General features: G+C 40.9%; 1 protein-coding gene across 2 annotated transcripts in view; it reads right to left on the bottom strand.

Moving 5' to 3' along the window:
* The window catches only part of DNAH5 (dynein axonemal heavy chain 5), a 332,322-nt gene that overhangs the window by 42,025 nt on the left and 265,282 nt on the right, over positions 1-25,015 (bottom strand). For both annotated transcript variants that reach the window (XM_024981527.2, XM_015459121.3), the window contains exons 65-70: positions 23,966-24,148; positions 11,820-12,063; positions 10,720-10,834; positions 10,030-10,220; positions 4,147-4,268; positions 287-436 (exon numbers count right to left, since the gene is read on the bottom strand). In XM_024981527.2, the coding sequence (XP_024837295.1) occupies positions 287-436; positions 4,147-4,268; positions 10,030-10,220; positions 10,720-10,834; positions 11,820-12,063; positions 23,966-24,148 (1,005 nt within the window). The remainder of the gene's footprint in view (positions 1-286; positions 437-4,146; positions 4,269-10,029; positions 10,221-10,719; positions 10,835-11,819; positions 12,064-23,965; positions 24,149-25,015) is intronic.

Raw genomic sequence — 25,015 nt, 5'->3', positions numbered from 1 at the left:
TGGGAAGATTTGGGAGAATGGCATTGAAACATGTAAAATATCATGTATGAAACGAGATGCCAGTCCAGGTTCGATGCACAATACTGGATGCTTGGGGCTAGTGCACTGGGACGACCCAGAGGGATGGTATGGGGAGGGAGGAGGGTTCAGGATGGGAACACATGTATACCTGTGGTGGATTCATTTTGATATTTGGCAAAACTAATACAATTATGTAAAGTTTAAAAATAAAATAAAAAAGTAAAAAAAAAAATATTCTCTTATTTTTAATATATGCACTTTTTACCTGGGCAATGGTTCTGTCAGGACACCAGGATCTAATAAGGAGAAGACGTCGAAAGCAGTCAAGAGATTTATCATAGGCATTTGGAAGGGGTTCCTCCTCAGGGTTTTCCTTATCAAACCAAATTTTCCACATTTTTTCATTTCTTGATATCTGAAAATACCAGGGGATAAGAAATGTGTCACATCACAGAAAAATCTTTCAGTAAGACTTCACAGATATTTTTCTGATGATTCCAGACATGTGTGAATGATATCCTGTGTGTGTGTGCACGCTCAGGAGTATCTGACTCTTTGCAACCCCATGGGCTGTAGCCCACCAGGCTCCTCTGTCCACAGGATTCTCCAGGCAAGAATACTGGAGTGGGAAAACAAAATGATTAAAAAACTATTTTTTAAAATTTTATAGCCTGGTACCAAAAAATCTGAGAGTCGAAAATCAAATGTGATTTGCTCTAAAGTCAGTCTGTATTAACACCAGTCTACAGACCCCTTTTAAAGGAGAACCCTGCTGTGTCATTTCTTCTGTGCCCTTGTGGTAACGACTCTGTAAAGAATAAAGAGATCAATGGAAATTCATTTTCATTATTTTAAGGAAATCTGTTTTGATCCATGAGATCTCCCATGATCAAGAATCAAGTTTCATTCACTTATGCTTCCTCATTTCCCAGGATCATTCTTGGAACTAAAGAAGACATTTAATTCATGTTTATTATTGAAGCTTTCTGGTCAATACTCTATCAATCTAGAGTCATTTGAAATATACCACTTAATATCATCATTAAGTGAATAATCACACTTGTTTCATTTGGGCAATTGATAAAGGGGAAGAAAAAAGACAGTTCATTATCCTTTGAAGCTTACAAAAATTGAAAAGAGATAAGCATTAAACAAACAAACATCCCACAATCACAGAACAAGTCAGATCTGCAGATAAACATGATCTTATGTTCTCTGGTATATTTCCTTTGACTAAGCAACCTAAATGTCCATTAACAGATGAATGGATAAAGAAGTTGTGGTACATGTATAAGTGGAACATTTTTCTGTTGCTGTTCAGTCATGTCTCACTCTTTGCAACCCGTGGACTGTAACCCACGCAGCTCCTCTGTCTATGGGATTTCCTAGGCAGGAATACTGGAGTGGGTTGCCATTTCCTCCTCCAGGGGATCCTCCCAACCCAGAAATCAAACCCACATCTCCTGCACCTCTTGCACTGAGGGGCAGATTCTTTACCACCACACGACCTGGGAAGCCCACAGTGGAATATTACTCAGCCATAAAAAGGAACTGAATTGGGTCATTGCAGTGATGCACATGAACCTAGAGTCTGCCATACAGAGAGAAGAAAGTCAGAAAGAGAAAAAGAAATACTGCATATGAATGCATGTAAGTGGAATCTAGAAAAAATGGTACAGATGAACCCATTTGCAGGGCAGGAATAGAGACACAGATGTAGAGAATAGACATGTTGACACAGAAGGGAAAAGGGAGGGTGGGACGAACTGAGAGATTTTGGATTGACATATTTACAGTATCATGTGTAAAACTGGAGAAGGAAATGGCAACCCAATCCACTATTCTTGCCCGGAGAATTCCATGGACAAAGGACCCTGGCGGGCTACAGTCCATGGGGTCACAAACAGTTGGACATGACTGAGTGATTAAGCATACATACATACATGTGTAGAACAGATGGTTATTGGGAAGCTGTTGTATAGCACAGGGAGCTTAGCTCGGTGCTCTGTGATGACCTAAGGGGGTGGATAGGGGGTGGGTGGGAGGGAGGTCTACAAGGGAGGGGATATATGTATACATTTAGCTGGTTCACTTCATTGGAACTAACAACATGGTTAAGCAATCATACTTCAAAAAAAAAAAAAAAAGCTCCAAGTGTATTTCTCAGAGGTGTAATCAAAGGAAAAAGGCATATGGGTTCATATTCAGAAAGTATCATGTAAGAATAAAAAATAACCTGTTTCAAATCACAAAAGACTACATTATGTGGAGGGATTTCAGGTATAAAATATAAGATCCAAAAGACAGTTGCTTCAATAACAAATAATGGTACAAGAAAGGTCACCAGGAGTTACCCCATAGGGGAAGAAGCTAGAATTCATTAAAATCTCCCAAAGAAAAGCTGTTTAACCCAAGAGAATAGCTTGCACCCAAATTACATGGTCATCACCAGGCCTAAGCCAAAACATAAAAATACAGCTCAAGCTTTCCGTCAACCTAAGCTGGCAAAGTCAAGGACCAACGTTAGGACAAATACCATATGACATCATTTCTAAAGGCTTCCCTGGTGGCTCAGGTGGTAAAGAATCTGCCCACAATGCAGAAGACCTGGGTTCAATCCCTGGGTCAGGAAGATCCCCTAGAAAAGAGAATGGCTACCCACTCCAGTATTCTGGCCTGGAGAACCTGATGGACAGAGGAGACTGGCAGGCCACAGTCCATGGGGTCCCAAAGAGTCAGACACAACTGAGTGACTAACATACACATACACATCATTTCTAAATACAATACAAATAGATTTACTTATGAAACAGAAACAAACTCACAGACATAGAAAACAAATGTATGGTTACAAAAAAGGAAAGAGGGTGGGAGAGAGAGAAACCAGGGGTTTGGGATTAGCAGATATAAGCTTCTATATACAAAATAGATAAACAACAAGGTCCTGCAGTACAGGGAACTATATTCAATATCTTATAATAAGCCCTAATGAGAAAGAATATAGTGGGTATGTGTGTGTCCATGTGTATATATAAAGCTAAATCACTTTTCTGTACACCAGAAAATAACATAACACTGTGAATCAACCATGTGTGAAAGTGTTAGTTGCTCAATTAAGTCCGACTCTGTGACCCCGTGGATTGTAGTCCATCAGGCTCCTCCTCTGTCCATGGGATTCTCCAGGCAAGAACACTGGAATGGGTATCCAGGGGATCTTCCAGACCCAGGGATCAAACCCAGGTCTCCTGCATTGCAGGCAGATTCTTTACCATCTGAGCCACCAGGAAAGCCCAATCATACATCAGTTTTGAAAAAGGACCAGTGTTTGGACATTTTCTGGTCAAAGCCTTCAATGTGCAGCTGAAGAAAGCAACCTTGCTGTTCACGCAACTTCCTGCTGGTCATCAGATTTTCAAGAACCTGTTTCTTGACTTGTCCCAATTCAACTTTCTGTACCCAAGTGCCATAATTCCAATATACACACAATTCATCCAAAACTGGCTGTTTATGAAAGTACAACAACTTCTAGAAATAAACGGCCAGGTGTTTGTGTTAGATTCATACCCAGATGCCTAGCTAAGGCAGTACAAACAAGGAGAGGAAGAAGAGAGAGACAGGAACTAGAGGCAAGAAAGGATATTTAGCATTCAAGGGCAGGTTGTTCCTATTTCTCATCATTCAATCTATAGGAAGATGATAAAACTTCTTGACCATATCTAATCTCTCTTTTTTTTTTTAAAGAAAAGCAATACTAGAGTTTCATTTTGAGTAGAAAAACAAAAAAAAATATCGAAAATAGCATGATTTTATATTGTAAAAGCAATCTCTTAAACTAATTGAATCTGTTTTCCCACTGGTAGACCTCCAATTGGTGATACTGACATATGGCCCAGGACAGCATCAGTTAAACTTCCTGGGCAACTAATTACTTCCTGGAGACTAGCCTGCCATGGGTGGAGTGTACTTTATCAGAATATGAATGAGCCATGAGGAAGGTCAAGCACTGGTCATTCCATTTTAGGAGTGACAGCAGCAAGAAATCTTTCTCTTCCCCAAACAGCCAGGGATAAATCAGGAAGCTGCCCACTGGGATATTATCATAAGTTTATTCGAAGCACAAGTTACCTGATCAAGGACATCAGAAAACTGTCTAAGTTTGCTGAGTTCCACCAAATTTAGCCAGGTCATGTCCAGGATCCATTTAGATGGTTTAGGAGGACAGGCTTTCAAGTCCAAGGAGGCACCACCTTTCAAGTTAAATATATTATGTTAATAAAATTTTGTTTCTGTACAAACAATATCTGTATTAAAAAAAAAAACTTGCTGAAACTATTTTAATATCAATTCTTTTACTACCTTAACATTTATTAAACTCAGAAATATAAATCATAGTGATGAACAAGCTTTAACACTTAATAAAGGAACAGATGGTTTCAGAAAAACACATTTAAGGATCAGTGATATAGGCCTGGATCCAGGTAAGTGATGCATTCTGTTTTAGCTACACCTGGCCAAGGTGTGTGACAAGTCAACTCATTGGTCTGGGACTGTGTATTCAAATACATACAGTGGGAATAATGATACCGAGGTGTTTCCTGGTGGTTCAGACAGTAAAGAATCTCCCTGCAATGAGGGAGACCCAGGTTCGATCCCTGGGTCAGGAAGATTCCCTGGAGAAGGAAATGGTAACCCACTCCAGCACTCTTGCCTAGAGAATTCCATGGGCAGAGCAGCTTGGCAGGCTATAGCCCATGGGGTCACAAGAGTCTAACATCACTAAGAGACTAACACTTTCACTTTCACTTCAGGTGTTGTGATAATGACAGAAAATACATAAGGTGACTGTGAAGCACTCAAAACGGGATCAAGGACACAGCTGAGAGTCACTAAATGACCAGCTGTTGTCAGCATGAAGAGCTGCCAAATATTGATACAAGCTCATTTTAAGGATGAGTTTCACTATCAGATGGCATCACCGACTCAATGGACACGAGTATGAGCAAACTCCAGGAGATGGTGAATGACAAGGAAGCCTGGACTGCTGCAGTCCATGAGGTCGCAAAGAGTCAGACACGACTGACCAACTGAACAACAACATTTTAAGGAAGGAATTTATCTAGATTTGTTTGTAACACTACCTGTGTTTAAGAGATTCTCCTCTATGAACCAGTATATTATTTACATCCATGTTGAGCACATCCAAGGGCTCTGTGCTATGTCACTTATTCTTGATCAATCTACCCACAACAAACATTTCCGTTGGGTACTGACTCCTATCTCTTTACTGATAATTCATCTAACCTCATATAACTCATACAACTCTCATAGCACCATAAAATAAATAAATGACAGCTTAAAATGTTACTGTGGTCCATCCCAGAAAAACTAAATGTGTGAACAATCATATTTTAAGTCAAAGCAAGAGCTAGCAAGTCTTCTATAGGATAAAATATACCATTTAATAAATAACATCTATTAAAATGCTTCAGGGAAAATATGCTCTAAGCATAATTCTTAAAAGGATATAACCAACCCATTTGGCTACAATCTGTTTTTGAACAGAGCAGGTCATAAACAAATAATAATACTCAAGATATTTATTGAGGCAATCTCTGCTTCATTCAGGTACCATCGACCCCATGAAATTGCTGTCTTTGCCAAAGCCATCTTAGTCGACTTCCAAGGTAAGTGGAACAAGACGTAAGTGAAGTCATTTCAGTGAAAATATTAGCTCATAAAATCAAAACAGATTGCTTGAACACCAGGGAGCAGTTAAAGAACTAAGTGCAATGGCACTGTGTTGAAAAACGTCACACCGATTTCCATGGAAAATGCCCATTTTCCAACAAACTGAAAAGAACAACGTATCCACCACATGGTTAGAGAAATGACTTTCATGGAAAAGAGGGCTCCTTGAAACCATAGCATTATTCATCGTTTAATAGAGGGTAATTCTGTCGTAAATATCTTGGCTGCCTCGGAAGGGTATAATGGGCCACAAAGAATACTGTAGTGGAGGGTGGGGACATATTCCTCGGTAATATGACACCAGATTAGATGGACTCCCAAAGAATGAACAGCTGGTATAGCAATAATTCAAAATAAATTCTAAAGATGATTGAGAATTAAATCTTTATCATTAAACTTTGTAAAACTGAAACATGCTTATAATGATTCATACAAGCTGTACCACACAATCATGAAGTGACATCACTAAGGCAGACTGAGAAAGACCTCTGGACTCACCTTTTCCCATCTTAGAGATGAGTAAATTAAAAGATCAAAACACTATTGCTGTCTAAACATTTTCAACTAAGTGATTTTAAAATCCTTACAGAGGGAGTTGATGTCTTTGGGCAGCTCTCACCAACATAGCTAACAAAGGGAAATCTTATGAAGCCCTGTGTCCTAACGGAGCATAAGAAATAGGTGCTGAATGCAGGAAGTCCACAAAATCCTGTCCAACCTAGGCAAGCCTCAGACAAATCGAAATAAACTAAAAAAATAAAGATAAAATAACAATGCCCATCATCTGCTGAGCATATTCTATGTTCCAGGGTTTATATAAATTGTGTGAATTCTCAATAATCCTATTATGTAGACATGACTATCCTTGCTTCATAGCCAAGGCAACTGAACCTTGAAAAGTTTAAATAACCTCCTCAAAACCACTTATCCCAAAGTGGCAAAGCCACTATTTTCCCTTAAATTCTTCCCAACTCTAAATTCCATGTTTGTTTTGATTATGCCAAACTGTAACATACTTTACAGTATCTCAACCATTTCTGGATGTCAAGGTCAATGTCATTCCCATCAAGAAAGGCATCTTATGCCTGAATTGAGGATCTCAGGAACAACTTTGCCATAGGAAACCCCATAAACTGAAGGGCCAGAGTCACTGAGGTCAGTGATATACAAAGGACTCACTGAAGAAGGCCACTCCTATACCTACACGTCTACCTAAGGTGATGACTCTCCAGACTATTCATCTTCCATGTGCTCTGATTTAGGAAGCTTGGAACATAAAGAAACAAGGGCAAGGGTTCAAGGATTAGAGACAAAGAAGACACAGAAAGAGATATCATCCCAAAATCATACATTTCTAAATTTTCATGTCTAAATGATGAGTCTTCATTGCCATTACAAGCTATGTATGCATTGTTGTTCAGTCACTAAGTTGCGTCTGACTCTTTTCGACCACATAGACACCAGCATGTCAGGCTCTTCTGTCCTCCACTATCCAGTGGAGCTTGCTCAAACTCATGTCCACTGAGTCACTGATGCCATCCAACCATCTCATGCTCTATCATCCCCTTCTCCTCCTGCCTCCAATCTTTCCCAGCATCAGGGTCTTTTCTAATGAGTCAGTTCTCATCAGGTAGCCAAAGTATTAGAGCTTCAGCAACAGTCCTTCCAATGAATATTCAGGGCTGATTTCCTTTAGGATTGACTTGTTTGATCTCCTTGCTGTCCGAGGGACTCTCAAGAGTCTTCTCCAGCACCACAGTTTGAAAGCATTGATTCTTCAGTACTCAGCCTTCTTAATGGTCCAACTCTCACATCCATACATGACAACTGGAAAAACCACAGCTTTTGGCTAGATGAACATTTGTCGGCAAAATGATGTCTCTGCTTTTTAGTATGCTGTCTAGGCTTGCCATAGCTTTCCTTCCAGGCATATGTATATCAATATGCATTGGTATGAATGTTAAGTGTGACTCTGACCTACTCCCATTGTGCCCTTCCCTTCTGCCCCTACAGGATCCTTTTCAAGTTCCTCCGCAAATCTACTCTCCATGTAGGTGAAGTCATAAAAATCCACCCCTTGACCAAAGATAAAGTTGTGTTTTATCTTTAAAGATAAATCTCCAGGGACTTCCTTGGTGAGACTTCGAGCTCCCCATACAGGGACTGGGTCAATCCCTGGTCAGGGAACTAGATTCCACATGCCTCAGCTAAGAGTTCACATGCCTCAACTAAGACCCAGTGCAGCCAAATAAATAAATATTAAAAAAAAAAAAAGTAAACCTTTCTTTAGAAATGTATAGTATTGGGTTGGCCAAAAAGTTCATTTGAGTTTTTCCCATAACATCTTATGGAAAAATCCCAAAATCATTTTGGTCAGCTTGCCTGGAAAATTCCATGGACAGAGGAGCCTGGTGAGCCAGTCCATGGGGTCGCAAAGGGTCAGACGCAACTATGGAACTAACTTTCACTTTCAATCAGTTCAGTTCAGTTGCTCAATCATGTCTGACTCTGTGACCCCATGGACTGCAGCGTGCCAGGCCTCCCTGTCCATCACCAATTCCCAGAGCCTGCTCAATATTGGCTAGCCTAATAGATTGTTCAACCTGTGAACAATGCTGCAACAGACACAGAGGAAATATACATGGGATGAGTAGCATGGTCGCTCACCACTGCTCAGCCACCGTGTTTGCTGTGCTTTGCCTCCATCACATTGGAGACAGTACGAGGCTCCCTCCCAGCAGAGGCACTGATGCCAGCTCCTCTTCCTTCAGCACTTCTCTAAACGTCCCCAAGGCCAGCACCCCCTGCTCCTCCAGGCCTTGGCTCACCTGTCCATCTCTTAGGAGTCCCACTCCATTAGAAATCCCATTAAACATCCCATTTAAAATTTAAAAACACATCCCCTCACTCCACATACTGTGTAACTCCCCATCTCCCTTATCCTTCTATTCCCCCCCCCCCGCCACAGTGTTTATTAGTTTCTCACATACTACATAATTTACTTGCTTATTAAGTGTTCCAAGTGCCTATTCTGTGTCCTAGTACACAGAAGGTTCTCAATAAATATTCACGCAGGGACTTGCCTGCTGGTAGAGTGGATAAGAATCCACCTCCAATGCAGGGGACACGAGTTTGATCCCTGGTCCTGGAAGATTCCACATGCCACACAGCAACTAAGCCCATGCTCCGTAACTACTGATGCCATGCCCTAGAGCCAGCAAGCTGCAGCCACTGAACTCATGTGCTGCAGCTACTGAAGCCCGTGCACCTAGAGCCTGTTCTCCACAAAAAGAGAGGCTGTCATAACGAGAAGCCTTCTCACCACAACAAAGAGTAGCCGCTGCTTCCTGCAACTAGGGAAAGCCCATGCAGAGCAACAAAATGAAAGTGAAGTCGCTCAGTCATGTCCGATTCTTTGCAACCTCATGGACTGTAGCCTACCAGGCTCCTCTATCCATGGGATTCTCCAGGCAAGAGTACTGGAGTGGGTTGCCATTTCCTTCTCCAGGGGATTTTCCCAACCCAGGGATCGAACTCGGGTCTCCCGCATTGTAGACAAGACGCTTTACCGTCTGAGCCAACAGAGAAGTCCCTAGAGCAACAAAGACCCAGCACAAAATATATCTAGTCAAGGCTATGGTTTTTCCAGTGGTCATGTATGGATGTGAAAGTTGGACTGTGAAGAAAGCTGAACACCAAAGAATTGATGCTTTTGAACTGTGGTGTTGGAGAAGACTCTTGAGAGTCCCTTGGACTGCAAGGAGATCCAACCAGTCCATTCTAAGGGAGACCAGTCCTGGGTGTTCTTTGGAAGGACTGATGCTAAAGCTGAAACTCCAATACTTTGACCACCTCATGCGAAGAGCTGACTCACTGGAAAAGACTCTGATGCTGGGAGGGATTGGGGGCAGTAGAAGAAGAGGACGACAGAGGATGAGATGACTGGATGGCATCACCGACTCGATGCACATGAGTTTGGGTGAACTCTGGGAGTTGGTGATGGACAGGGAGGCCTGGCGTGCTGCAATTCATGGGGTTGCAAAGAATCAGACACGACTGAGTGACTGAACTGAATTAAACTGATATATTTTTTAAATACAATAAATAAATTTTTTTAAATTTCATGCAATAAATGAACAAATAAAATATTTCTCATAAGTGTGATCTTTAATGAAATGCAAGGAAACTACAACTAAAACACACATACGACCCTCACAATAATTCGTACAACTTCACAATGCTTTCTAGTCTTATACTGACCTTTAATAAGGGTGAGAAACTCTTCATGCTTGACTCGGTTCCTCTGGATGTCAATCTTCAGGGTAAGCAGCAGCGTGAACAGGAATTTGTGCTCCTCATACAACCCCCGGGCTGTGTACTTAAAAACCTCATAGGTCATGTGCTCAATGATATTAGCGATCCTCTTGCTTGTAATTGGGCTCTTGACAGACCTGGAGGAGACAGCATTTAAATCAGGTTTAGCCCACTGCCCTTTTCAATTGTTCTTAAAAACGTCTTTCATGGAAAACAAGTAGCTCTGGAGGACCAATTCTTATTTTATATGCATCATTAGTAAGCCTCCTAAATCTGAAATAACAAGCATTCTCTCAACATGAAATAACATAAGAGAATCCTTCACATCGTCTGAATAAAATTTTACCCGCCAAACATTATCACTCACAACAACATCTGGGGAATTTTCTTGTTAAGTAGAAACTCGTGAACCCAAAGGAATCAATCAATGGATGAATAGTTGGTAGAACTTTCTCTGAGCATAAAATAACAAATGAGAATAATTTGTTAACATACTGGTAATTACGCTCAATTTAGATTAAAAAAAAAGAAGATGCTTAGTAGCAAAGGCGGGGGGGGGGGGCAGTTATCAACATAATATCATCATTCTATCCCACAGATACCGAATTCAGCTTGGCTTCCTGAGTACAGACGTACCTGGCCAAGGAAAGGTCAAACAAGCCAAGAAACTGGCGGAGCGAAGTCTGATACATCTCATTAACCAAGCGCATCTCCGTGATGAGAAAGTAGAGGATGCTACCCCGGGTGGCAACTGAAAGACAAAGACCAAGGTTGCACTTGCGATGAGGGTGGACAACAAATGACCCGAGCACAGATCAGTCTGAATGCTAAAGGAAAACAACAACGTTCATAGTCTTAGCAATGACTATCTTCCAGCAATGGGCATCTAGAGCAATGTCATCATATACATTTAATTCTTCTTTATAAGCTCTGTACAAGTAGTCTGCTGTTTGCCCTCATTAAGTAATACTTTCCATTGTAGAATCTCTAGATCCCTTATAAATACATTTTATTACATTTTCTCATAGGTAGAGAAGACAACTGGTGGGACAGCACAGGTTGTAACACCCAGCAAATTGCATAGGCACTGTAAGGACCTCGTTCTTAAGCTCCATGAAGAAGCCCTGACTAACCCTGGCCTCAAGTTGGCAAACCAAGGTATCATAGAGATGATGCTCCTGACTGCCCACCAGTAGATATCGTTTCCATTATTTTTCCAGAAGGCATGATAAATTACTAACGGAAATTGAATTCTTTTAGCAGGTTCCCTTTATAACCCATAAACAACACTGATTTGTTGATTCATGGATAAGACTGAAGAGTTCCCATGAGAACTACCTTCCTATTAGGAAGACTACAAACAAAATACAGGCTTATTGTTACCAATGATAAACAACTAATAAATGGCCCACAAACGCAGCATGAATTACTCAGACTTCACTAATTTGCAGTCAGATGTCCTCAAAAAGCTCTCCTCCTAACTTTCTGGTTTAAAAATAAGTTCACAGGAACCTTAAGGAATTTGCCAATAACATGAATTATAAGCGCTTAGAAAATTTATACCATCATAAAATTTCTTCATCTCAATTTTGCTGAATATTTAAAGAAATGGCATAAAACATAAATGGCCACCCCACATCGCACAGTCGTTTTCATAACATCCTTACTTCGATTTCTCTAATTCTCATTTCTTGCTTCATTTTCCTGTGACATTTGTCTTTCATTACCAAACTCACCGGGTCTATATTCCTCCCGGGCTGAGTTAATTTGAATTTCCGTCTCAGCTGAAATTTCCAGCTTCTGTGTCACCTCCTCAGCTGTCTTTTTTGTCTTACTCAACACAAGGATGAGACTCTCGTCTTCCACCAGGGACCCCTGAGTGCTGGTTAGACGGTAAAGCAAATTATCTTCCAGCTCCTTCATCTTCCTTTTGTTTGCAGTTACATCTTCCATGAGATGAGTTCTTTCTTTCTCCAATTCCTGTTAATTTGCATAAATATATTTTCTTCCTTAATTAACAACTATCATTTAGCTATTCCTTAAAAAAGTTTACCTATTGGGCTCTCTCGAGTTACTGCACTGTAGTTATCATGTTTGACTGCAGGAAATACAGACATCAAAATCAGAGGAGATGAATTCACAGAGGAAAGAATTGGTGGCAAGCAACATAAAAATGTGCTAAAAATATTACCAATGCTAACAATTTGCCATCCATTTATTTCCTAAAGTCAACTCAGCTTTAAGTGACTTTTGTGATCATATTTATTCCTGTTTTGATGAAACTGAAATTTGTTTGACTATAACATATCCAGCTCAAATTAAATACATGTATCTCTGCTTAGTTTCTTGCTTAAAAGAGCTCTATTGTCATTTGAATGAATTTATTTTCAACTTGCCTGTTGAAATAGTTCCAACTCTGTGAAAAGCAAGTGTCCAAAAGTTAGGCAGGCAAACTGTGCTATTACTGTGGGTACATATAAATTGAAAAATCATCTTGACTTGAAAAGGAAAGATGCTGTTCTCTTAAAGAGAAGGGAAGTTCTGAATCCTTCCCGAAAAACCTTTATGGGAAGCTGGGGAGAAAATGGCTTTGGGAGATTACTGTCCTGATTGGCTATTTCTTCCTTATAGGGAGTTTGGAGAAAGAGAGACGGTGAAAGAGAAGGAAAGAAAAGATGGGGTTGGTGAGGGTGAAGGAAGGAGGAAATGGCCATGAAAAACCAGAGACAATATGCTTCAGGCACCAGGTCAAACCCGTACATGAAAGTCAAATTGTTTCATGAGTGATTCTAACTGGAGGTTAATGAAAGAATCAAAAAAGGAAAAGATGATGAGAACACAGAAGTTAAAATCTGCAAAGAAGGACTTCCCTGGGGGTTCAAAACCGTAGAGAGCATGCGCGTCCACTGCAGGGGACAAGGGTTTGATCCCTGGTCGGGGAACTATGATCCCACATGCCTTGTGGTATGGTCAAAAAAAATTTTTTTAATAAAAATTAAGTAGTCAATCTGCATCAATGATAAACCCAAGAATAAGATGTCAAAAATTAAAATAAAATTTAAAGAGAAAAATATGCATCTGCAAGTTTGCTTGAAGACCTTTCTAAATATAGTGTCCATTGACAAGGTGCCTACCTACGCTTAGTTGCATCACTAAAGAAGCTATGCACATTTGAGTGTAAATACAATTTGGGAAAACTAGGATTAAATGCAGGTGCCTTGAATGGGAAAGCACTGTCAGCAGTTCAGGTCCAGCTACCAGGCATGTGGTACCAAGCTCACGTTGAAGAGTGGCTTCAGAAAGGTCCATACTCAATTAGGTATTCTAGAATGACTCAGCAGGTTTTGTAGATTCTATATCCTACCTAGAAAACTAGAAATCTAAAGTTATACACAGCGATGAATCATATGAAAACATATAAAACATAATGAGACTATTCACTAATGACATGACTATTTACTTTATAATATAACACACAATTTACTTAACAGTTATGCTCCAAGGAATTTTCAGTTCATTGATACGTTCTCTAGCTCTTAGTACAATGCTGGTATATGGTCAGCTCTCAATACTGCAGAATGAATGATTAATCACTCTACCCCTTTTTCAAACTGATAAACTGAAACATGTTAGTTACCAGAAAATCTAGTCATGTCTTAGTGCCAGAAATACAGACATGAAAATTCTGCCTTTGTAACAAAAACCATAAAATTACAAATAAAGGTCCTGATAACGAAAATGCATACAGACAAAGAGCAAAGAGCACTGGCCTCTGCTTTACAGTCCAGCTAGTTATTCACCATTGGTTAAACAATTAGGTGGCTGGCACCCTATCAGACTCCCAACTCATGCTCTAAGCACAGTGAGTTAGGTCTAGAATATTCTAGAAAAGAAAAATTCTCTCCTTAAGCAAAACAAATGCTCCTTAACTAAACAAACTTGTATCTGTTCTTAATTCTTTGAGATATAACAATGTAATTAAGACTTACTTATCTTTGCTTCCATATGCTATTTGGTTACATTTGAAAGCTTTCTTACCATTTTAATTTATTTATTCACTAGATAAGAATCTCAAATTTGAGCTTCTGTAGAAATTAGTACAAACAAGTGACGTTTAATGACTACTATAAAAATCATTTCCATAAACAGTTACAATAAATGCACTTGCAATATGGTCACACTAGGAAATAAAGTGATAATAAAATTAAATGGAAATAATTCAAATATTATTATTGCCATATTCCTAAATTTTATGTACTCTCATTATCATTTCTGAGTCCCTAGAGGTAAGGACTCTAGAGATAAGTCCCTAGAGGACTCTAAAGTCCTCGCCTGAAGACAGGTAAGAAAAGGAAAGCAAAGCAGTGGGAAGAGTGAGGATTTTTACATCAAGAAGACTTGTTTCAGTTCTAACTCCCAGGACTTACTAACTGCATGACCTTCACCATGTTACATAAGTCTATATGCCTCAGTTTCTTCATCTGCAAAATGTACATAAATCAGCTCAGAGAGAGATTGTGCGGGTATCACCAGCAGAGTAGCTGAAACCAGTGCCTAGATCACAATAGCTGCACAGAATATGTCTCTTATCCTCCACCCTCTCCCTTGATTCATTTCCAGCACGGATTTTTCAGATGCAGTGTAACATTTATTTGGAAATCAGTAGTTTAAAAATAAAATAAGTCAATACAAAATAAATCACATTTGCAAATGTCACATATCATAAAAGCATAGTAAAGTAGTTGAAATGGGAATTTTAAAAAGGAGAACATTCTAATCTTCCGCTTATAATGCTAAGGATTCATGTATTCCTGTCTGCTGGAGACAGACCATCAAATCCCAAAACTGCACCAAGTCTTATTGAGTCTTCCTACAAAGTAATTTTTCTTCTTCCCATTTTTTTTCCAATTACACAGCAATTGCCATAATTTAGGTTTTAATTTTTGCTTGGAGGACTGCTCTAACCATGACTGGTCTCCCTGCTGATCTTTTGCTGTCATCACCCCATTTTCTGCCCCAAGTCATTGAGGGATTTCCCTTTACTATTTGTCCAAAATTTTCAACATAGTTTATAAAACCTGTTACAATCTACATTTCCAATCTCATCTCCCCTTGAGAACTATGGGATTGAGACTAAAATTATGCTCCATGTTGCTTATGAAAACCATTATTAATAAACATAGTTATTAGTAACACATACAATAAGGTACAAAATTACTCCATCCCTGATTTTAAAGAGTTAAGTAAACTTTAAACTTTATTGAGATGGTTGTGTTCTATTTAATATCATTAACAACACTAATTAAATAAAATTGTCAATTAAAGTAATGCTTATCTTCCCAAAGGATTAATATAAGGCTAAGAAGTACATTTCCCCCCATAGTTCGATACTGATGAAATAATCTACTTTAAAGTAAATACTACAACAAAAAGTAATATTTGGAATTACAAAATCAAACTATTCACTATAAAATTAAATTTAAAAAATAAATAAATACCACCCCAGTTGCCAAACATTAGACTAGAACAATAGAGGACAAGGAAAGATATCTCTGAAAAAACAGAAGAATTGCTGTTTGCTTTCCATGAGATTTTCAGTGGAAAACCTACTTTGGGATAAAGTTTTAGGCATATTTTCATTTGTATGATTGATGTTAACACAGTTCTGTTGAACTACAACTTTATTTCCAAATACTGTTCTTCTTCAAATTAATATGTAGGGGAGAATTAAGCAAAATAATTTTGTCTATAAGCATTTTTCCCAACAAAGGGATTATCTCTTAACACACAGACAGACAGACAGACAACAGATACACACACACAGAGAATAGTAAACATTTGTGTTAGTATTCTTTATATTGAGGGCTTCCCTGGTGGCTCAAATGGTAAAGAAACTGCCTGCAATGCAGGAGGCCTGAGCCCGATCCCTGGATCAGGAAGATTCCCTTCTCCACGGGATGTATTCTTTATATTAAGGCTAAAACAAAAAATGTTATGTAAACTGTGATAATGTGAAAAGGATTCCCAAATTGAGTAAGAAAGTACAGTAGTGATTCAGCGCAAGTTCAGGAAATGTACTATTAATTAATTAAATGATCAAAACTTAAGTGGCTTAGGGGCTTCCCTGGTGGCTCAGTCGTAAAGAATCTGTCAATGCAGGAGACACGGGTTCAAATCCCTGACTCGAGAAGATCCCACATGCCGTGCAGCAACCAAGTCCATGTGCCAAAACTATTGAGCCTGTGCTCTAGAGCCCAGGAGCTACAACTACAGACCCCACACACCGCAACAACTGAAACCCGTGTACCCTAGAGCCCGTGTTCCACATCAAGAGAAGCCATCAAAGTGAGAAGCCTGAGCACTGCAGCTAGAGAGCAGCCCCCACCTGCCGCAACTAGAGAAGAGCCCATGCAGCAACAAAGATCCAGCATTGCCAAAAATAATAAATAAATAATTTTTTTAATTGAGTGGCTCAATGAAGATACAAATGAAAACAAAAATTCTTTGTGGACATAAAATTCATCTATCACCAGAGTTTTAGAAACAATCAAAGGAAATAGATGGCAGCCTTCACAGTTCTCATTTTAAGGTATCATTCAGGCTTTCATTCCCAAAGATTCTTCTCTCTGTACCTTGCAGTGGTAATTAAAATGAAAGGTTAAACAACTGAACTCAGATTTATTTGTTTGTCCACCAAATGAGCTGGCAATAACAATGTCTATTTAGTGTCTTTATTAAGTTATTTTTCATGTCAGTTCCACCAAGTTCAGGTCCTTCTACATCCAAAAGAATTAAATCACACACCTGTTTGCTCATCTGAAATTCTGAACAATGATGACCCTTGAGGCTTTGCATTGTATGGCCAGTAGAGGTTGTTAACTAATATGAATATTCCTCTCCAAGGAGTATATAGTTCTCTTTCAGTTTCTGTCTTATCCTCTAGGATCAAGATGAGAGAGACCCTAAGAGAATGGGTTTCTTTAAAGGAAAGTTTCTGGAGGGCTACTGGTTTGCTGCCTGTTTAAAAAGGTCTCAATACATCACCTTCTGGTGACAACAGGAAGCTGTCTAAATCTACTTACAAGAACAACATCGGATCAACAATTATACAGGACTTTGATGTGAACTTGGACAGCCCATGCATTTAAAAAGACTTCCTTGAAGCACAGAGAAAATCATAAAGTTGCTTAAAAATCTGCCTTCCTTCCATTCATATGCTCTATGGTTTCCATTTGTTTCTTAAGTAAACAAACCTGAGGGTCTGACAGGCTGGACAGCAGAGCATTCGTGAGACCAGATCCTGCGTGATAATAAGACTCCTCCTCACTGCCTGTATTCCCAGAACACTGGACAGCTGGTGAATTTATGGACTCAAAGATGAGTGGCCTTTCCCTTGCATCCTAAGGTACTGTTCCAAGCCTCCCTTTCACCAGAAGGATCAACAGAACAGTAAAGGCATAACTCATCCTGACTGAAGAAGTTTACCACTGGTTTCAATGTTTCCCCACATTTAGGGAATTTCTTAGATGCTTTCCAACATCAACCTCATACCTATGGGATTTTCTTAACTTCCAATAACCCCCTCCTTGGCTCAATAGCATTTAATATTGATATTTTTACAATCATTCAAAAAGTGATCACTGTAAAATATAGTACATTGTTGCTAAAGTCAAAGAAATAATTTTTTTTCATACGATAATTTTTTTTCATTTTATTTTATTTTATTTATTTTTTTTAATTTTTTATTCCTTTATTTCTCATGTGTTCCCCATCCTGAACCCTCCTCCCTCCTCCCTCCCCATACCATCCCTCTGGGTCGTCCCAGTGCACCAGCCCCAAGCATCCAGCATCGTGCATTGAACCTGGACTGGCATCTCGTTTCATACATGACATTTCACATGTTTCAATGCCATTCTCCCAAATCTTCCCACCCTCTCCCTCTCCCACAGAGTCCATAAGCCTGTTCTATACATCAGTGTCTCTTTTGCTGTCTCGTATACAGGGTTATCGTTACCATCTTTCTAAATTCCATATATATGCGTTAGTATACTGTATTGGTGTTTTTCCTTCTGGCTTACTTCACTCTGTATAATAGGCTCCAGTTTCATCTACCTCATTAGAACTGATTCAAATGTATTCTTTTTAATGGCTGAGTAATACTCCATTGTGTATATGTACCACAGCTTTCTTATCCATTCATCTGCTGATGGACATCTAGGTTGCTTCCATGTCCTGGCTATTATAAACAGTGCTGCGATGAACATTGGGGTACACGTGTCTCTTTCCCTTCTGGTTTCCTCAGTGTGTATGCCCAACAGTGGGATTGCTGGATCATAAGGCAGTTCTATTTCCAGTTTTTTAAGGAATCTCCACACTGTTCTCCATAGTGGCTGTACTAGTTTGCATTCCCACCAACAGTGTAAGAGGGTTCCCTTTTCTAGGCACAGACATAAGCTCTTATCAACTGAGTCACTAGATGATAAAAAATTCCCTGAAAGTACTGGAGATCAACTTAGACCCACTTGCCCAGGCTGCAAAGATTTAGCAGGGTGAGCAAATTCAGGGGCACAGTGGGCAGAACAGATGCTGCAAAAGGAAAGGCTTCAGGCAGAAAGCAGGCTACTTAAAATCCAGCACAATTAAGTCCAGCAGCTCAGAGCCAAAGAACTGATGCTTTCAAACTGTGGTGCTGTAGAAGTCTCTTGAGAGTCCCTTGGACAGCAAGGAGATAAAACCAGTCAATCTAAAGGAAATCAACCATGAATATTCACTGGAAAGACTGATGCTGAAGCTCCAATACTTTGGCCACCTGATGCAAAGAGATGGCTCATTGGAAAACATCCTGATGCTGGGAAAGGTTGAAGGCAAGAGGAGAAGGGGGCAACAGAGGATGAGATGGTTGGATGGTATCACTGACTCAATGGATTATGAGTTTGAGGAAACTCCAGGAGTTAGTGAAGGACAGGGAAGCCTGGCATGCTACAGTCCATGGGGTCACAAAGATTTGGACATGACTGAGTGACTGAACAATAGCAACAATGAAGCTCACTTCTTGCATAAAACTTTGCTTTAGAGAAAAGAAAATAGCAATTACACGTTGTATTATACTGTGGTTCAGGGTAAGATGGCCCTCTGTTGTTATAACAGAAAGAGTGTCACATTACTCTGACCACACTTCTGTAAGAATCAATTACTGTGAGCCAGGAATGAACTCTGATAATGAGATGATGGTAAGAGAATGAAGTGTCAAGACACTTTCAGCTTTCCCAGGAAGTAAGGAAAAGTCTAGCCTGGGATCCTTACTGGCTTTCCAAGACTATTCAAAGTCTTTCAATGAGTTAACGTGCTCCTTACTTCATTTTAAACCTCTGCTGCCACAATTAATGACTCAGTCCTGGAGTTGTTTTGTTGCAACTAAAAATCTGGGAAAACAAATTATTTTTTTTCCCAAGGAGACTGCATTCATCTCAGCTGAACAGAAAGAAAGTTAAGGACAAGGATATTATTCAAAGTGCCATCAAAGATCCTTTACCTCCTGAAGCCAACACCACAGGTAAAAGTAGAGCCTGTGTATAAAACAGACAACTAACAAGACCCTCAGAGAAGGCAATGGCACCCCAGTACTCTTGCCTGGAAAATCCCATGGATGGAGGAGCCTGGTAGGCTGCAGTCCATGGGGTCGCTAAGAGTCGGACACGACTGAGCGACTTCACTTTCACTTTTCACTTTCATGCATTGGAGAAGGAAATGGCAACCCACTCCAGTATTTTTGCCTGGAGAATCCCAGGGACCAGGGAGCCTGGTGGGCTGCCATCTATGGGGTCGCACAGAGTCAGACACGACTGACGTGACAGCACCAGCAGCAGCGAGACCCTACTACAGAGCACAGGGAATTCTCTTCAGCGCTCTGTGGTGACCTGAATGGGAAGGGAATCCAAAAGAGAGGGGATATATGTATATGTTTATGTATATGTGTGCTCAGTTGCTCAGTCATGTCCAACTCTTTCTGACTGTAGCCCACCAGGGCTCGTCGTTCCATGAATTGTCCAGGCAAGAATACTAGAGTGGTGCCATTTCCTACTCCAGAGTATCTTCATGACTAAGGATTTGAATCCCACATCTCTTGCATCTCCTGCACTGGCAGGCAGAGCCTTCACCACTGTGCTACCTGTGAAGTCCATGTATATGATTATGCATATGCATAGCTGATTCGCTTTGCTGTACAGAAAAAGGTATACTGTAGAGCAACTCTTGATGTTGTTGTTTAGTTGCTAAGTCATATTGGACTCTTTGCCCTCCATTGGACGTGTCAGCCCACCAAGTCTCTGTCCTACAGGATTCTCCAGGCAAGGAATACGGAGTGGGTCAGCCATTTCCTTCTCCAGGGCATCTTCCTGACCCAGGGATCGAACCTGCATCTCCTGAATGGACAAATGGATTCTTTACCACTGAGCCACCAGGGAAGCCCGTAAAGCAACTATACTCCTATAAAAATTAAAGGAAGGAAGAAAGAATGGAAATAAGAAAGAATGGGAGGAAGGAAGGAAGAGAGGTAGGTAGATAAGTAGATAGATAGACAGACAGACAGATACAGGCAATTATTATTATCCTGAAGACCCTCAAGGATGCCCAGGCTCCACAGGCCTTGTTGTTGATTAAGAATCCTAGTCCTTTCTGAAGTGAGGCTGCATCAGCACTAAACTACTTCAACCATCTCGACTGAGACTCCAAAAATAAACAACTACATATTTGGAAGGCTGTTATTCCAGTCTGTGGTAGGAACTCTAGTATCAGTTCCTACCACATGGAGGTCACCAACCATGTGAATTGATGAAACTGGATTAAACCCTCTTAATGCAACTTCCAACTACATAACTCTATGATCTGTGTACCATAAATTAAAAATAAACAGAAAAGTGAAATTCAAAGTGTTAAGTCACTCAGTTGCATCTCATTCTCTGTGACGGCATTTAACTGTAGCCAACCAGATGCCTCTGTCCATGGATTTCCCAGGCTAGAATACTGGAATGGGTTACCATTTCCTCCTTCAGGAGATCTTCCCAACCCAGGGATTGAATCTTTGTTCTCCTGCATTGAAGGCAGATTGCTTACTGTCTGAGCCACCAGGGATTTTTAAAATAAATGGAGAAGATTCATAGAAAAGGAAGAGGGGAAGAAGAGAGAGAGAAATATAAATGCAAGGAAGGGCTCAGAGGAGCACGCATGGTGAGACATAGAGAAGAGGTAATAAAGAAAGGGAGGGGCAGATTCCAAAGATTTTGCCAATAGTTTTAACCTAAATAAATCTTCAGGTCAGTGTGGATGGGGGGCATAAATTAAACTGAACTCCTCATGGATATCTAACTCAAGAAGAAAATCAATAGCAACTTTCAGAGTTCACACAGCTTCGTCGACAGAGTCCCATTAAAACCCTCCAGATTTCTTTCCTTACAGCTCAAATGTTCCCTGGAGAAAATGCTGATTCAAAACAAGTAAGTTTATAAATTGTTGGCCTGCCGGGGACCAGCCCCGGCTGATCCAGGGTATTCGAAGGAGAGACGGCATAGGCGAGGATCAGGATACGATAGCTTCAATTAGGTATTAATTAAAGATATAAAGAGTAATAGAATAAGGATAGCTCAGTAGGAAAATTCAGTGGAGAAAAGAGGCTGAGTAGCTTGGTTTACGCGGGAGACCAATAAAACTTCAAGACAAGAAGTTTGCACCACTTACGTAGGCCGCAGGCGTCCTTCCGTTCTCCCGAAGGAGAGGAGACACTGAGGCCTCCCCGGTCGGATCTTAGAAGCCCAGGCATAATTAGTAAGCATGGTGGGTTCCGCGCTCCAGATGGAGACTCAACCAGAGTGAGAGAGAGAGCGACATGGGGAGACCAGTATTTCGAGAAACTGATCCCAATTCTTTATTTTCCAGAGTCTGTTTTTATACACTGAGATGTTATACAAAAGTCACGTGGGGACAGCAGTCCTGACTTTTATCAAAGTCAGGTGCTTCACACAAATGTATACAGAGGTCTTAGGGGTGTTACATCATCTTCTGGCCAGGGGGGCCTGCTGACAATTTACGACCCTCTCCTTGTGACAGCGGTCAGTCAATCAGGACACTTATTTCTCCAGGGCTGATTATTCTCAAAACAGACGCCACCCAAGTAAAGTTACATTCCTACAGGGTGAGGGTGTAGTGGGTTTTAGCTAAGGAAAGAATTTACTTAGCCTAAGGTCTAACGTGATTAATATCAAAGGTTAATACTTATTTCTTCTATATATTCATTAATGTGTGTAAGGGCAGGGGATGTGGAGACTTAGCAACAAACATTGGCTCAACAAATGAAAAACCCTTCACCAATACAATTTCTAATCAGCCCGTTATACTTATACTAATAGTTTTCTAACTTCTCTAAAGAACCCGTTTTTAGAGGGTTTAAAGCATCTTGTGCCTCTCACGGTTGGGAGGCTGTGAGCAATCACATGTGGCCGGACGAGCCTGTCAGGCAGGCTAGAGAACCTTCAGAGGAGTTTGTAGGTTAAAACACTCTTATCACGCCCAGGAATTATTATAAACTGGAGCTCTAAGTTAACTCCTTCTCCAAAAGAGGTGGTGGGGGACAGCCCCCCGTAAAGTCAGAGGTGTAGGTGAGCACAAAGTAGTAAAGTAGGCAGGCTCTGGTTATGGGGGTAGATGCTCGAGGAGTTCCAGGGGGACTCCTGAGGCTCGATCCCGCCTTTGCGTATGTCGAGCCTCCTTCCTCATGACCTTTGTCACGGGCGGAGTACCTCACTCTGGCCCCCAACAGTTGGCCATTTCTCATTGAGAGAAAACAGACACGGAATTATGCTTAGAGCGAAATGAAGCCAGTAGCCTTCACAAGTTCCACAGTGAAATCTAGGGTAACAAACTTGCCTTCTTGCAAGATACAGCAAGCACTCTTGAATAACAAATTAGAATTGGCAATGCTGTGCTATCTGTTCCAATGTCCCAGTTTTATATTCCAAAAGCATAATAATGAATCAAATGAAATAAAAACTTAGACATATACTGTGTGTGTGCACATGTGTATGTGTGGTCAGTCGTGCCTGATTCTTTGCAACCGTGTGGACTGCAGCCCTCGAGACTCCTCTGTCCATGGAATTCTCCAGGCAAGAGTACTGGACTGGGTCACCATTTCCTCCTCCAGGGGATCCTCCTGACCCAGGGATCAAACCCGTATCTCCTGCATCAGCAGGTGGATTCTTTACCACTGTGCCCCCTGGGAAACCCCAGACATATACTAGAAAGCTAAAATTCAACAGGTGACTAGAACCAGGAACAGAACAAACTTCAGGAAATTTAAGGAGTGTAAAACCAGAACTGTGATGCTGAAAATGAGACAGATATTCTCATAGTTACATCATTCCCCTATATAAAATTAATTGATGATATATGTTATTTATGTGATACAGATGCAATGTACTGGATAGATAATTGGTTGTTATTAAAGAACTTGAAAATGAATAATGGAAGAAACACAGGAATTAAAAGGGGGGACTCAACCCCATCACAATGTTCATCATCTTATTTTTGTCAATGAAAGAATCATAATGCGATGCAGAAAGGGGAAGGGCCACACTCTGCGTTTTGTTTAGTTGCTCAGTCATGCCCGACTCATTGTGACCCCATGGACTGTAGCCCGCCAGGCTCCTCCTGTCCATGGGGGTTCTCCAGGCAAGAATACTGGAGTGAGTTACCATGCCCTCCTCCAGGGGATCTTCCCAACCCAGGGATCGAACCCAGGTTTCCCACATTGCAGGTAGATTCTTTACCGTCTGAGCCACCAGGGAAGCCCTGGTGGGGTTGCATACTTTACTCTGTTGCATACTTTACTTACCTGCTTCTCTGTGAGAATGACTCTCCCCAGTAACTGGTCCTCGAGACCTTTCATAGTGACTGTGAAGTCAATGATGGAGGTCCGAGCACTTATTTCAGGGGTATAGGCTGGATTAGGCAGCTTGGTGGTGATGTAGAGTCTGAAGCCATCCATCACATCTATTTCTTTGTCACCGACTTTCACCTTTGTTATAAAAAGAAAGTTAAAAGTAATAAAACCCAGATACACCTTACTGTGTGTTCTTTTGCTTAGAATCTAGTATTGCTTTAAACCACTATACACCTGGAGATCATGTGTATACTTAAAAAGAAATGTTCATTAGGCATTCAGAGGGCTTCAGGCCACTAGGATGAAAAGAAAGAAGGACAAAAATAAGAGAGGAAAGAGGAAGGGAGAAAGAGAGGGAAGGGGTAAGGGAAGAAGGGAAGGAGGGAGGAAAGGAAGTTATCCAACATTTTTTGGTTGTTGTTCAGTTGCTCAGTCACGTCCGACTCTTTGCAACCCCATGGACTGCAGCACGCCAGGCTTCCCTGTCCTTCACCATATCCTGGATCCTGCTCAAACTAATGTCCATTGAGTTAGTGATGCCATCCAACATACATCATCCAATAAAAATAGAAATTGGGGCTCCCCTGATGGCTCAGTAGTAAAGAATCCACCTGCCAATGGAGAATCCCAGGGACGGGGGAGCCTGGTGAGCTGCCGTCTATAGGGTCACACAGAGTCGGACACAACTGAAGCGACTTAGCAGCAGCAGCAGCAGCCAATGCTGGAGACACAGGTTGGATCCCTGATCCAAGAAGACCCCACATGCCAAGGAGTAACTAAGTCCATGTGCCACAACTATAAAGCTTGTGCTCTAGAGCCCGAGAACTGCAACTACAAAGCCCAGTGTCACAACTGCTGAAGCCTGAGCACCCTAGAGCCCATGCTCTGCAACAAGAGAAGCCACCACAACGAGAAGTCCATGCACTGCAGCTAGAGAGTAGCCCCCACTCACCGCACTGAGAGAAAAGCCCAGGCAGCAACGAAGATCCAGGACAGCCAAAA

The sequence above is a fragment of the Bos taurus genome, chromosome 20, assembly GCF_002263795.3.
Source record: "Bos taurus isolate L1 Dominette 01449 registration number 42190680 breed Hereford chromosome 20, ARS-UCD2.0, whole genome shotgun sequence".
NCBI lineage: Eukaryota > Metazoa > Chordata > Mammalia > Artiodactyla > Bovidae > Bos > Bos taurus.
The sequence above is the reverse complement of the archived record's forward strand: the minus strand, read 5'-3'. Positions and strand labels throughout refer to the sequence as shown.